This window comes from Anser anser, assembly GCF_964211835.1.
Source record: "Anser anser genome assembly, chromosome: Z".
NCBI lineage: Eukaryota > Metazoa > Chordata > Aves > Anseriformes > Anatidae > Anser > Anser anser.
In genome coordinates this window covers 69,130,547-69,146,585 of record NC_139723.1, presented here as the reverse complement: position 1 = coordinate 69,146,585, position 16,039 = coordinate 69,130,547, and the positions used below count along the sequence as shown (strand labels likewise).

General features: G+C 37.4%; 1 protein-coding gene across 1 annotated transcript in view; it reads right to left on the bottom strand.

Annotated features, from left to right (window-relative positions):
• SLC38A9 (solute carrier family 38 member 9) overlaps positions 1 to 16,039 on the bottom strand; it is a 44,137-nt gene that overhangs the window by 25,261 nt on the left and 2,837 nt on the right. Inside the window, exons 2-8 of the mRNA XM_083816989.1 lie at positions 12,958 to 13,109; positions 5,183 to 5,315; positions 4,515 to 4,636; positions 4,304 to 4,367; positions 4,099 to 4,192; positions 2,826 to 2,996; positions 108 to 167 (exon numbers count right to left, since the gene is read on the bottom strand). Coding sequence (XP_083673115.1) covers positions 108 to 167; positions 2,826 to 2,996; positions 4,099 to 4,192; positions 4,304 to 4,367; positions 4,515 to 4,636; positions 5,183 to 5,315; positions 12,958 to 13,061 — 748 coding nt within the window. The 5' untranslated portion in view covers positions 13,062 to 13,109. The remainder of the gene's footprint in view (positions 1 to 107; positions 168 to 2,825; positions 2,997 to 4,098; positions 4,193 to 4,303; positions 4,368 to 4,514; positions 4,637 to 5,182; positions 5,316 to 12,957; positions 13,110 to 16,039) is intronic.

Genomic DNA, 16,039 nt, shown 5'->3' with positions numbered 1-16,039 from the left:
TTTATAACTGGAACATGGTTAAAATCTACACATGAAAATGAGCTGATTAGCCTTTAAACTCCCTCCTCCCCGAACCAGGAAGCACAATACTAATAAATTCTTCCTACCTTTGTTACTTCCATTTGTGCCAGGAACAATATCTGTTACATTAATATCATGAACGTAGTCTAAAAAGAAAAAGAAAAGGAAAATTGTATTATCAATGTCTCAGTCCTGCTATCAGGCTCTTAGCTGTTGTCTTAAAAAAACATTTGTTAAGGAGACATTTTTGAAAATGACGTAGAGATGCAATACAACAATTAGTACTCCCTACCAAACTCAGGTGGATATTTTAAAACTTTCTTTTAAAAGTGTTTTGAAGTAGCCCCTCACTGCACTACTTCTTCCTTGGCAGCCCTGTCCATCTACGAAGTACCCTTGCATTGCCTCTCAGCTGCTAACTCCTGTTCCTCCAACACACCTTTACATGTCCCAGCTCTTGCACAGTAAGTTAGTGAGAAGATGCAACTTGCAATCAGTTTCCTTCAGAACAGAAAAAAAAAAAAAAAAGATTCATACAACATACCCTTCATGACCTTAGTTTCCATACACTACTGTATGGAAAAAACTTCCCCTAATCATTTTTTTCTAATCTTTTTTTCAGAAGAGGCTCTGAAGGATGTTTTTTTCATATTGTATTTTATGTAAGGGCTTCTCTGGAAAACGTTTTAAGTCTCACTGTCTACAGTCACACTTCTCATAGTATTTTGTTTCAAGCATACTCCTGTGCTACCATACTGCTCTGCCACATCAGATACTTTCAAGTTTCTGCAACTTGACTAGTATGAGAGTGTTGGACAGCAGTTTTCTTTTATTTACATATATACACACATGCACACAGAAAATGCCCATCAGCCTGGAAATTTAATTAGTGCCTCTCTGGTTAAAATTTGCTTCTGCTGCATGTGGGTGTATTGTGTACACAGAAAATCACTTGGGGAAGTTGGCCTCAAATTGTTAACGCAATTAAGAGCAGATTGTTTCTCATAACGAAAGCAAAAAGCCTTGTGGGAAGAAAATAATTTTATGTATCTTCATTTTGATTTACGATGCCCTGAATCACTACTGAGTCTCATACTTATTGATATCAGTTCAGTGTACAAAACAAAGAGAAGATGTAATTAAAAACACTCATCACCTCATCACTTCACCACTGTTTTGTATTGCTACTTAAAGAAAGTAACTACTGTGAAGCCGTCAAAAGAAAGGACAATTCTTACAGAATTAGAGCACTTTAAAATTAGTTATAGATAGATAAATTATGTTTCCTCTGTACATAGAAGTGTTTTAGAACTAACAATTGCATTTGTGGTTTTATTTCTATTTCATAGAACAAAAACAGAACAGAAAAATGGGTCACCGCTGTAAAAAGGCAAAAAAAAAAAAGCATATCATTAGGCTTACTGTCCTTGCATTCTGTATACACTACCAATTTCTAGCCCATCCTCCCTCATGATATCCGTTTGTTCCCACATAAATTGTGCATGTAAATTTTTGAAAAAAGTCATCTGAATGTACTAGAACCAAATACAGTATCCTGCTTAGGACAGCTTAGAAACACATGGCTGGAAGATGCCATTGGATCAAACCTCCATCCTATTACCCATTTTACAGCTTTGTAACTGAATAGCCACAATGAAAGTTAAGACAAAAATCCAATGATTAAGGTTGTCACAGAGCGAACAACTTGAGTAAAAACACTACAAAAGATATCTAAGCGATAAAACAACATGCCAGACTCATGGAATAGAAGATTTTTTTATTATTTTTTTATATTTTTTTAGTTTAGAATAATTTTGGATTAAAATGTTAACCTTGTTAAAGAAAACCAAACTCTACAATGGAATGGCTTTAAGAATGTATGAATTAGGTCAGCAGTAATATAAACCAGTTTTTAACCAATGAAGTAATGTGTGTCCTTCAGGGATGGCGGGAACTCTAATTAAACTCTGCTTAGGGGGAGTAAGTATCTGTGCAGTTATTTGCCTCAAAAGAGATTTGTTAATTACCTTCAAAACAGAAACTCTTAAATCTTAGTTGTGCTATTCAACACCATGAGTCAGATTTTCAAAGCTCTCAATTCCATCATTTTATTCCCACAACTCTACATACCTAATTGATTGTATCCACAAAAGCTTGTGTGTCTGTGCACGTACAAGGGTGTAACTAACCAATGTTTTCTTCTGTAGCAATGCCAGACTAAAAGTTTTCTTTCACTGTCTTACAGATCATCATCCCTTCAGGGATGCTAGCAGAAATGGTCTATATGGTAGCACTGTAACTGCATTTGCTGAAATCTAGAATGAAACTAGATTTTCTTAGGTGGAGATCTTTTTCATTAACCCGGATCATTTCAACATGTCATCATATGGCTCATCTGTCATATCGCTGTTCAAATAGTTACACCAGTGCAAACAAGGAGGGGGTGAAAATACAGAGTGGAAACATGCAAGCCGATTTGAGTTTGAAATGCTTAATTTTAAGCCCACCAAAGAAAACACATTATAGAAACTGTATCAGAAAGCCTGATTATTCACTTGAATGCCAGATAACTGGTACTTTGTCTTTAATTAGAAGCACACTTCAAGAGAGATTGAGAAACTGGCTTTGAAACCATACATGCTTATGCCCAGAACTCCACACACAGTTACTTATTTTCACTTGACTTTTCACAAAAAGTAACAAAATCAAGATTAAGTAAACTGGACAATCCTTTCTCAGAATAAAGCAAGGTCTTGATCTTTAAATGAGACAGCTGTAAACATTAACCACACATTAATACTTACTGTATATAAACTTTCCTGTGTTGAATAGAAAGTTGGACATAAGCACCCAATAAACAACCATGGCTCCAACAAGTGATACCATAGAAAATAAGAGGCTTGTCCATTGACCAAAAGATCCAAAATAATACTTGCAAACATCTGGGAATTCCCAGTTTGAGGTATCTATTAAAGCTGAGGAAGATTAAAAGAAGATACAAATTAAATAAAATGTTATATTAGGGTCACTGGAACTATTCATAAAAAGATGTAACTTTTTCAGAATAATCTGACAAATTCACAGTGCTTCTATGGGCTAAGAAGAGTGCTATTAAATTGAAAGTATAACACTCATTAGGAAATACTGTTCTGCTTCAAACAGGCTACTGCATTAATATTTCTTGTTCTACACAAAGCTGCCATACAACTATTCTGAGTACTTTCAGAAAGACTGGAATAAGATGCAAAATGTATGCATGCATTTGCAACTAAAGCCTTTTGGAGGAGTTACAGCAGAGCTGGCCAGACCATGAAGTGGTCCTGAACAATATCCTAAAATGATCTGTCACAAGCTGGAGTAGATGATCTTAACTGCCATTATTCGAGCAAATAAGGTGGTAGTTTATGCAAAAAAGCACCAACTACAAGAGCTGCTAGATGATCTTTGAACAATAAAAGCACACTCAAAGTAGTACTGCTGTCAATGAGGCAATCATACATGAATTGCAACCAACACAGAATGCAGAGTACACATGCAGTCAGTTGTGCACATTTTAGAGACAGCAGTATTGCAGCTTTCAGATGGCTAAATGATGATATGGACCTCATTCCATTCTAAGCAGAAACAGACTTGGAAAGTTATTTTTTTATGTACAAACATTAGGGTAGTACAGACATACAAGACAAGTATATGCAGCTACAGCCCATGTTGTTCCAGTGTAGAAAACAATCAGAAATACAAGCAGAGAACTGGACAGAGTTTATGGAGAAGTAGGGGACCCTCTAGTTCCACAAGTCCCTAAACAATAAATAAGCATCTGAAATTTTGCTTGCTAAGAGTTTGGGTTTGGTTATAAAACTTAAGTCCCAAGGAACTGAAGAAAATTCTAGTAAAGAAAAAAAATAGTTTACAGAGCTTAGATTCAGATTCCAAAAGGAGGGACATTCAAAGGAATAGCTTTTATTTGCTGGTCAGATCTAATGAATAGCAGTGATACAGAAAACCTAAAAATCTATTAGATCTGTTTATTTCACACTTCATGGAAATATTTGCATTATGAAACTTGGCATTTCTTACGTATCATTTTCCGTGACTTCACTACCCTGTAACAGCAATAAAGTGTCAAAAGGCCCATCAGTAAGATGAGAATGATTCCAGAAGTAAATCCTGCCTGTTAAGAGGGAAAAATAGTTTACTATGTATCAGTAACACTATATAAAAATGAAGAGCAAGCAATGTTGCCAAAAGCATTTTCATAAGCATACGTTTTTCATAGCTTTACCTGTTTTATCCCCCATGGAATACTTAATATAGATGTACCCATCATTGTATTCCATATCACAAATCTAAGAAGAAAAGAAAAAAAACAGTGAATGATTTAAAAAGAACTCTTATTCCATACTATCCTCTTAGATAAAATTGTTATGCATACTATAAAAAACATTTACAAAAATGCATTTTCTGGCTACTGTATGGGAAGGTGCTTAACATACATTGTCACTATACTGGAGTTTTTACCATAGCCATCTGTGCAACTGTCAACTCTAAAAGCAGTTCCTAATGGACTGTAGATGTAGATTTCATCTGGAGCTGGAAGTACATGATCAGGAGCAATCTAACAAATGAATGAAAAATAAGAATTATTAGTAGCACCAAAATACCTATTAACTCAAATACAGCAAGTCAACCATTGCAGAACAAAATATTTCCATTAAAGCGCATTTTTACAGAAAAAAAAGGTGGACCACATTATTTTTTTCAGCCCACTAAATACAGATCCTTGGAATCTAACTATGCAACAGAAAAATAGCTTTTCTTCTGCAAAACATCCATAACATACAGAGAGTTTAATCACTGCAGTAGTCCACTCCTTAAATCCCCTCATAAACGAGTACATGTCTGGGCAGCCTGGACCTCTCTTCCAAAATTCATACTGTTTGTATCTTTTCTTGGATGGTAAAGACATCGCACAACAAGTTGATCACGACTTGTGATAACACAAGACCTTGTTAAGGCACTCAGCTACTAGGTATTTACTTCAAAGCAAGCTACAGCGTGATTCTCCCTCTACATTTATTTGTGCTTCTTTTATACATCTAGGTTGTGGAAGAACCAACATGCTGGAGACCACTCGGTTAATGTGACCCTGTGTTTGCCTTACCAATGCCCTGTCTGTAGGAGATGTGAGCCTGCTATAATAATGAATCCGCTTATTCATTGCTGAAGCTTCGTCAGTGACTCGCTGCATGTCGTCGTTCACGCTGACTATGTTTGTAGGCTCCACATGAAATGGTCTAAAGGAGGGAAAAAAACAAAACAGAAAGGAGATGAAAACCCTTAACAACCTTGTAATATGAGAGGTAACATATAATTCAGAGCGCAGCTTAGAATCACTCTGGTTGGATCTGTCACTCACTGAAACAAAGCACATGCGAATCCATCACTGCCATGAGAGAAACTGCGATACATGAAAGAACCATGCCTTTATATTATCCATATTAAAATGGCGTCTTGCACAGGTTCTACATGGCAAACTAACATCCAAATTCAGACCTAATATCCAGTCCATTAGTTTTCAACAATGAGTCACAGTAGAACTACATGTTAATAAGCTTGGCCAAGCTTATTAGGGTTTATAGCTTGTGTTGCCAGAACTAGTGATGAGAAATAGAGCTAGAAACAGAAGGCGTGAGAATGCAGAAATAGAAAGGAGACAGAGAAAAAGAGGAATGAGCAGTGGTAATGAGGACCAAATAAAAAAAGGCTGGAAGTAATAACCTAGCCAAAAAACACTGTATAAAATTGTGTTTAATGGGGAAGGAACCAAGCCCAAATCAGCCAATACAATCATAATTATTTTTAAACCAAAGCAACCAGGAATGGAATTTGTCAGAGACACTGAACAGCAGATGTCCATTTTCAGCTCTGAATCACCTCAGGATTTCCTTTTAAATTTAATTAGATTAATTACAGAGAACAGGATTTTCACTCAGCAAGAGAAGTCCTACAGTTCAGAGATACACTCTCATGGAGATGTGCAGCATGCAGGTGGTCTCCCTGCCCTCTTCTCTACTTACATGTTAGACTACAGGAATGATCCTAGCCCCTGAAGAAGAATGCAGCCACACGCCCCAATTTTTTCTTTGCATACACATACATATGGAGCAAGCAGAATGAAAGCTGCAGTTCCTCCTGCACTGCTCCCGAAGTTACAACACAGAATAGAACCTAAGGATAGGATAGGTTCTATTAGGATAGAACCTAATCAAAATACTGCAAAGATTGCAGGGGATACTGGTGACCTGTAAGCCTTGCTGCAGATTTTTTGGGTTTTGTTTTTCCTTTCACCTTTTCATTCCTAAAGGGATACCAACATCATCCTGATCTTCCTCCAGGCAGATGGTTAAATGACTTAGAAATAAACAAACAAAAAACCAAACCAGAACCCACAAAAGTAGATATCTCAACATGTTTCACGCTACTAATGGCAAAAATCAAGTCAGCAATAAATCCAGCCATTTTACCTGTAATACCACCACCTATTTGAATTGAAGTATGCATTTCTGGCTCAGACTACAAAAGAACTTTGTCAGCCCCTCCTGCCACAGTTCTCAGTAAAGTGACAAAAGATCCCATTCTCCTTTCCTGTGAATCATTAAGCATTTGCACCATCACACTATCTTCTAGATGGGAAGAAGAAAAGGAATACAGCTCTGAAATCAGTTGTGGTATCTCTGAAAGAATTGATGGTAGGTCCTCAACTTTTAGCATGACTTTATTCCTGTATGCTTAATAGGTATCGCCAGTATGAATAATGGGAAAAATGCAAACTAACAGAAGCAGAAAACAAAGAAAAATAAATTTATTCTCTACAAATTATACTAAATAATTATTTCCTTTAGCTTAGACATCACTAATTCTTACATCTTCCTTCATCATGGAAAAAATTGCTTAGACTTGCTAAATCATTTCCGATATACTGAAATGAAAGTGAACAGACTTTCAATTTTTAAAACGTTCCCAACTGACTTTTTAAAATTTTTTTTTAATGTTCACAAAATGAAGGGGAGAATGATGATTTTGTGTGTGGACTTCTGGGGTGTTTCTATAACCAGTTAAGAGACACACCACAACTAAACAGGAATAAATTTTAAGCAATAGTTTTAGTGTTCAAGCCTGAGGCACACATAGGTAATTCCATAGGTATGTAACACACAGAAATGCTCATGGATTGTCAGCTCTGAAGGACTTAACTTGCTTTAGTTCAAAATTTATTGGGCTGATCCAATCGTTGGACACTGCTGAAAAATATTTCATTATAAGAGCTAAAATAAAGATTGTAGTTATGAAAACAGGAAATGTAATATGTTTGAATGCCTCCCCAAATGAGTCCTCTGTTGTTTTCACTGACATATATTATGGCATGGAAAGTATATTTTGCTAATTATACAGCAGCTGCATAGTATAGTATAAAGAGCTTCATGATGACTACCTCTTTCCCACCTCAAGTTAATAGTAGTAGTACATTCCCTAAATCTTCCCTTGCTAGTGTGGAAAAGTTACACTGAGACAAAGTCTACATTTTGTTTCAAAGCAGGCAAACCTCTGGCAAAGATTTCTTTCAGCATGGTGATCAACAGCTGTTGACATGGCCATCAAAGAAAATTCTTCCAGACTGGAAGACAGTGATTATTTTCTAAAGCAAGTTAAAGCCACAGAAAATTTTGAAGGTGAAACAACATAAAACATGAATATGACATTCTATTTTATGGTGAAAGCACTACTGTTTGTTAATAACCAAATATCAAGAAAAAAAAAAGACATGTAGCAAAGATGTTATCTGTCAGTATGAAATTCTTTAGAGAAAGAGATTTCATTTTCTTCTGTATTGTGAGCATAGTCTGGATTAAACAAGCAATTTGGGATGCAATCTTCCTCTCTGACCTCCACTAGGAGCAGGTAGTGCTCTCTCTAGGATCAAGGCCACTTCCCAGCCCCAGTTATCCCCAGATCAAAGACTGGCTGTACTACAAACTCAGACGTGTCTGGGAAGCTCTCAGAGATTACCCTGAGATTTTCGAAGCCCCAGGTAGGTAGGATACAATCTGGGCTATATTTTGGCAAACTCTTTCTAGGGACCTTAAGTCTAGCACTCAAGCGGTCTGTACATGCAGGCTTCAGCAGCTGCAACAGATTCCCAGAAAACTTTCTGATTTATACATGCAATCACATTATATCACGCATGTGGCAACATGAATATGAAAAGGATGAGGGCCAATGTGATCTGGGGGAAGAAAAGAGGTTACATGACTGGAGGCTGTGACGATTAATGCAGAACAGTGCAGACAATTACAATGCACTGAGATAGACTACAGTATCCAATGAATTTATTACATCCACACCAACAAACACAATAACAACTTACATTTCAATAGCTAGCCTAAAAAACAATGCTCTTTTTAGCAGGACAAACACATCAGTAAAACACAGCTGTTTTCCACAACAGAATGAGTACAGACAAGAAGCAGGATCCCATACAGGAGGTCCACACCTCCCAGACATTAGCCCCTGCACATGTACTTCAGAAACCATTCCCAGCAAACCTGCAACTACACTCATCTGCTAGTTATTTCTCACACAAAGCAACACAGTTAATGAGAATCTAATGCTGGTCTATGAAAGAGAGAAGAGGGCACTTGTCCAAACTTCCTCACAACACGATCTTTGGTAGCAATTCCTGCTAGCAAATATAATGAAAAAAAGCGCTCATAATTAAGACTGTTTCCAAATACTGTGCTGTGTAAACTTTCAGTGTTGGATTTTGAAAGGTGGGAAAGAACACAATAGGAAAATTTTTTTGGCAAGCCACATACAATCTTGCAACTGCTAGCATGTCTAAAGGTGCTACATCTCATTTCTAGACATTTTCAGAAATGTACTGTAGTTTGCAGAGCAAAGAAGGAGTAGAGCAAATACCTACCTTACCCTGTCGCTGAAATATTTTTAAACATCAAACAACTGTTTCTGGGCATCTGATCAAAAGCAGTTTTCTGAGTATTAAGCCCTTATATTTTTTTTATGTCATTGTGTTTTTTAGCTCTACATGATGGTACTAATACCTTTAAACTAGGCAAACTTTTCATACCTGAATAAATAGGAAAAAAACAAGCAAACGGAAAACGCATGAGAGGATGCAACTTCTATCCACTCCTCCAAAAAGACCAAAAGAATCTACTATAGCTTATTACACTGATTTCTTTGACTACACAGTATCAAAAATCTACCAGTTACTTTTCACGGATTTGAAAGGATTATTGTACTGAGATAAAGCCGGCAAATTCCTCTGTCTGTTGTTTTACTTAGTCACCAAATTATTATAGGAACTTTATATATGGCACAGAAGAAACTAATGAATAAAACTGGTTCACCATCGTGGAAATAAAAGTAAGAAGCAAATGTAATGAATCTATATTCATAGATTGCTATTTCTTCCTTAATCAGGAACCATCTCCTACCTGTGTAAGAACACTACAGATGTTAGTGCATTTACCTTGAGGAAACCAATTAAACGAACACCATTGACTTGATTTCTGCCATTCTAAGCTGTCTGATTTGTAAACCGTATGCTCGTGGTATATTCTATAACGTCTTTACTCTCTTGGAAAAACTCAACTTTTTCCAGGTTCTTAATACCATTGTCGTTATTATGATCAGCACATGACCATACAACTATCCGAAAGTATTTGATGGCAGCAGAACCAAAATAACCCTTCAGAACTCAATACTAAGTCATCTCTCTTGCTCAGAGGATATACATTCTAGTTTAACAAATAAGGAATCACAAGCTTTTCCATATCAAATTGCAAGCACTATTATGTCATCTCTGTCAAATGTAAAGCTATTCTACACTACTCTTACAACAAGTAAGAAGTTTCATAATGAGGCCTTGTTGGAAAGTAGTAAAATTAGGAATTAGTAAAAACGTTAGCAATAGAGAAAAGTGAAAAGCAAGCAATGGAATAAAAAGATCACATGGGTTTGGAGAAGTAAACGTATGAATGCAGAAACTGTAGCTTTGTAGAGGTTAGTCCCTAACACTGTATACCTTTTTGTAAGTTAAGAGAAATTTGAAGATGAAAAGGAAACACTTTTGTACGAAAAAAGCTTCTCTGACTGCCACCTACAGACACTGTTTAATTTAACAATTTAATTTCACCTACTGATCTCTCCTACATTGTGGGAAAACATTGTGGGACTTCAAAAAGGATTGAAAAATAAAACAACAGGGAAGAAGTCTTGATCTTCTCTTATCAGGGGGCATTGTTACTTTCTTCATATGCAAAATAAGTTTTTTCATATGCAAAACAACAGATTGACAATAAGTAGGTTTGAAAAGCAGTAAGAAGAGAAAAGAAACTCCTGTCCCTTGAATACAATAAGCATCAATAAGCCATTGCAATGAAATTCAGCCTTTTAAAAGGCCCTACAAAATGGCCAAACACACCTAATAGGGTGTGAGTAATTCAGGTCATTGTGAAGAACAGTAACACCCTCTTTAAGAGGATTAAATGTAGCTTTGTATTTTCATCAAAATACTAGAAGAATACTATACAAAATAATTTACAACTCTAATAAACAATTAGTTTATTGTTCTTATGTAAACACTGAAAAGCATGTCTTTCAAAAATCCAACATCCTCCAAGCTGTTAAGAAAACCAAACTATGTAAATGCAGTCAAACCTAAAACAGCCCAAGCAAACGAAGAGAATAGCATCAAGAAAGGCAAACAGTGATTATAAGCAAATCACACAAAACACTTCAACAGCAACCTCAATCAAAGCAAAAATAAGGACCCTGAAAATTGGTGGTAGGGGATCACACAACTATGTCTGATCACAGTTTCTGAACAGCAAATCTAAAAAAGAAGCAAACTAAGCAGAGAACATCATGTACTACTATTGCATTTGCACTGTTTGATGCTTTTATGGATGATAAACCTCTCTCCCTCGAGCTGTGATTCCTTGAAGCTCTAATGAGCAAGCTCTTCCAGTCACACTCCCAAGACTACAAAGCCCCGATCACTGCTCTGATTGTGCCCAAGGCACACCGTGATGGCCTATTCTTCCCCATTCCTTTCTCAAAAGATTGTGCCACCTCTTCTAATATGCAGAAATGAAGTTCAGCCCTGTTTGGCACCACAATGATTTCCAGGCCCTTCTGATATCCCAGGTCTCGTGCCCGTCATTTTTTGTGCCTCTGCATGCTTGGAAGACAAAGGATCAGGCTGTACTAAAGAGGAGAAAGGACTTTCCAGAGGCACAAAAAGGACAAAGAGGATGGATCTGCAAAGCTGGAGGTTGTAGAGGTGGGAAAGTAATCCAAGAATACTTTACTGCTTTTGGGGAGGAAACTAAATGCCATGTGCTACAACCTTTTATGAAGTTGAGTCTCCAAACTTAAGAAATCACAAGGAAAGTAAAACATACAACAAGGAATCAACACCAAACCTCACTTTTGAAAAGTGATCTTGGCATTTCGATATATAGCAAAGGTGCAAACTTTTCCCTTTACACCAACATCACTACACCACCTGAAACCCTTTGCTCCTCCAACACAACAAATGCCTGCTTTAACATGAGGAGCTCCCAAAATACACATAAATTGGCAATCTTCCTATGCTGGGTGGGCCATGGGGGGCTCAGACTGCACAGGAAGAAGATAAACCAAGAATTCATTTTGCACAATTCCTTTTCCATCTTGAAAGTACCTTACTATTTTCTCATCTTTACATATACTATTCTGTACTTGCACACACCTGTATTTCACTCTTCTTCTGTGCTAACTCATACCCTTGTCCTCCCCCTCTCCTCCTTCCTTTGCTCTCAGAGAAACAAGAGATTGTTTAGCCCCTGGCTAACACACATATGGGCTCTTACAGCATACTAAAGCTACCCACCCAGGCTGAGACAGCAGGAAATCACTACCCTCAAGAACTCTTGCTGAAGTGGCCACCAGTAAAAGGATTTTGTATGCAACAGTGCCATCTTCAGCTTCTTCAGGAAGACTGCACTACTGAAATATGACACTGGAGGCAAATAGAAAATAAAAGAGGCAGAAGAGAACAAACAGGGTCCAAAAGGTAGCATGGGGCTATTCCGTTATGTAAAAATGTGGAGCTGGTGTGTCCAGCAAACTTATGAAAGGCAGTTCCCACTCTGATTTCAGTTTTAGTTCCAGGACCAGCAACAACTCACAGAACTCTTAACTGCAACAGCAGTGGAAGTCTCCCACCCTGAGCTCCTTTGGGGAATAGAGCTGTTCAATTCTATAAAAACATGCAAAATTACTGCTTAGCTAAATAAATACTATTTTTTGCAGGCATGCCAAAAAGGATGGGCTGCTGTATTTTTCATATTTACTCAACCTCAAGAAATTCTATAGCTTTCCTAAAAACAATAGCCATCACTATTTCCTCAATACAAGCAAATAATGTATTCCTCTAGTATTACCTGTGGAATGCACACAGAGCCATTTACACATACCAACAGCTATTTATCTACAGCATCTGGCAAGCTTTCTTGTGTAGTCTCAACATTACACTTTGTTGTGCTAAATAAAAACCATCACACGTCAGTATACACACGCTGTATTCATTCAGTTATTGAAAAGCATTTTATAAACCACATGCAAAATTCTAATTGAAGCACCCTCCTTGAAGTAACATCAACTGAAAAGTCTTATTAACAAAACAATAAGCACATCTCTTCATCCAGTGCTTGGAGGTAACGTCATATAGAGACAAAACAGGAACTGTTTGTATTCAGACACTGGATTCCAAATGTTAGTTTTCTGTCTTCATAGGATTCTGTTGCTAGAAGCAAAGATTAAACAACTCTTTACTACATAATCATTCTGTATGCTCAGTATTTGTCATACCTTTTGCATTTAAAATCTTCTGGATTAAACTGTATATTCATGATTCCATAATTGCTTTCATCGCCTCCAACAGGAATCAAGAGAGGTTTGGTGTCCTCTTCCATATTTGATGGATTCACCTATTTTTTCTAGATTTTGACAGTTATTCTAATCTAAAGAAAGGAAAACAGAAAAACGCAGTTAAGTAAAACTGTGTAGCTGTTATGAATTTAACAATGGCAGAGTCACACAGAAGCTTCAGGAGATCCTGAGGCGAAAACAAACAGAAAGTCCATTTAATTTGTTGCTTAAGAATTCTCATTTCATAATGCAAACATCCCAGGTTAAGTACAGCAGTCACAATATTTTTATAACATACTACCCATTTAAGTGGTCAATATACCACTGTGCTCTGAATTTCTGTTACTACCACAACAGGCAATATAAACTAAAGCATTAGGATGGATACTGTCTTTATGTTGGGACTGAAACAAGTTTGTAAAAAGCAACGCTCAGAATCTGAATTTCTTTTGAGCTACCATAGCTAAGAATCAAGCCCACCATGTGGAAAGTAATGTTAAGTATATTTATATGTAGGTCTTATTCTATGATTTTCGTGAGACTCCTTCCCAGTCCTTACTGCCCCACTTTAAGACCACCGTGATTTTTAAAAGAGTTGTATTTCCAATTTGTAACAGAACAGCTGAGAAAAATTTATCACAGTTATTAGAGCTATTGTTTCAATAATTTACTTCAGACTTTACAGCAAATACATATGCAGTTTTCCAGTGTACTTCCCATAACAATAATAAAGATCAGATTATAGCAGTCTATCATGTTCAGGCTCTTTGAATTTGAAGGCAATGAGTGGTTTAATAATGCATTAATAACTAGGTGTTGTATGCATTAAGAGCAGTCCTAAAAAGCAGACTGCTTTTAAGCAAATGGAATTCTATTTGCTTAAACTGAATTGCAGACCTCACAAGGGACTTGCGGTGGTCTCATGTTCAGCTGAACAAATATAATGGCTTTAACAGCTCTCATCCCTGCTACTGCCTGAAGAATTCCTCACATATGAAGAAAAATGGTAGAGGTATCTGCTTTTTTAGGGGGACTGTTTCCTGATGCTTTAGTATGTTAGACAGGCTGATGGAAAGATGGATGGGAACTAGAGCTGGCAGAAGGAAGGATGGCACAGGATGGTAAGACAGAATGAGGATATTCATCAATATCTTCAATTCAATGAAGATATCATCCTTCTACATCTGAAGGAGAGGATGAAAAACAAAGGAGAGTTAGCAATTTTCAACTGAGTTGACTCCCGGCTGCCGAATAGCTGCCATTGCTAAGGGAGGCATGCAAAGATGGTGAAGAAGCACATGGGATGTTGGGGGGATGCAAAAGCACGAACGTTGGTTCAAGCTGCCATGGAAGCACATTTTAGAGAACAGGCTTCTGTTGTGCGCTGAGCACGGGTGATAGATCTCTATTGTCAACTGGAGGTAACTACTGGAGGCTCCAGTTTCACAGAAGTGCTGCTGAAAACACCAGTCCTGCCCTTGACAGCACAAGGGCATTTGTGTGATCCCCATGTTTAACTGGACTGGGAAGACTGATCCAAAAGAAAATTAACCATGCTTTCCTGTGTTTTAAATTTAGACCAGTTTTAAGCCTGGGGCTTGTTGTCCAGCTGCACACACGTACATGCTTGTACAAAGTACGGGGCTGATGCCATTTCACCTGGAACGGCTGACACTTCCCTCATGCCTTCAGCATACATGACACTACAGCCCAAGATACGAGAGACTTGAATGAAGTTTTAGTTTAAATGCATTATTTTGGCTTGTTCATTTTAGCTCTGTAAGAGGTCATAAGGAGTGATCAGTGATAATAAGACAATTGTGCAAGCCTTCTTTGCAGTCCCTGGTAGCACCACCTTTTTCCATTTTTGTCACTCTCTAGTTTAAGCTGAAGTCCTTTCCTTCTACAGCATTGTTGTTAGTTCTTCGGCTTTAGTTTTAATGTCTTACATTCTCTTTTTCTTCTAAACTCTTCTGGTGACCCTCAGCTTTCACATTCCTGCTCATTTCTTCTCTATTTTCTGCCTCCTCTACACTGTCAAAATTGCTTTCCAAACCTGTCTTTACCAACCAGTGTTTTCAAAGAGATTTCTTAAATGACAGCAATATTCTAATTTCCTTTCATGTGACATACTGTTCCTTTCCAAACCCCATTTACAGCTTCCCTCGTTTATTTATTTCCTATTGGTTTCCCATATTTTTCTATAGCTTTTAGTCACCTCCTTCCTCCCTGCTGATTACCTTTTATGCTTTGCACACTCCCACAGTTTAATTCATCTCAGTGCACATCTAATTCCTCCAGCATCTAACTATTTCTGAAAGAAAACCGTGGGCCCCAGAGATTTCATCCACTGCTACAACTATCCACCTGTTCCTCTGCCATTCCCAAGCCCTACCGTATCCTGACTGCACCTCAAGACAACAGTTTTTATGGCTTTATTTTTTTGTTTTTATTGGTCATTTCTAGAGTTTACAGCTTCTTTCTTACTGTGTAAGATAGTAAGCATCAGGTGGAAGATGGATAATCTGGTACAGTTCTTTTATTCCATTCTATTGTCTTTTCCAGCTCAACATTCTGCATGCTTTTCATGAAGAGGCACACAGGCACACACCCCCTTCTCTCAGAAGCTGAGATCCCTCACTCCTGCATTCTGCAGCCTCTTTGTCTGAGTTTAAATCACACTCTGGATTTAGCTATAAAAACGCAGATGAAAATTTAAGTCCCTAGTGGCTGGACTGAAACTGGAAATAAACTCAAATCTCAAATTCTCATTAATGTTTTTAGCTAGAACTTTCCAGAAGACTGCGTTACTGAGATCCCTTCTTTCCCCAGGGCCCAGTTTATGGTGTGGATTAAGACGACATTAAAGGCTAATATAAGAAACAGCTTTGAATTAAGATACGGCTTCCTTAAAACGTCCCTTAAACAGTGTCTTTGTGCTTTGCAATTCAAACTGACAAATGCAGAAAACACTGATCAGCAGTCTGACTTCCTCCGCACTATGGCTATAAAGAACCCAGAA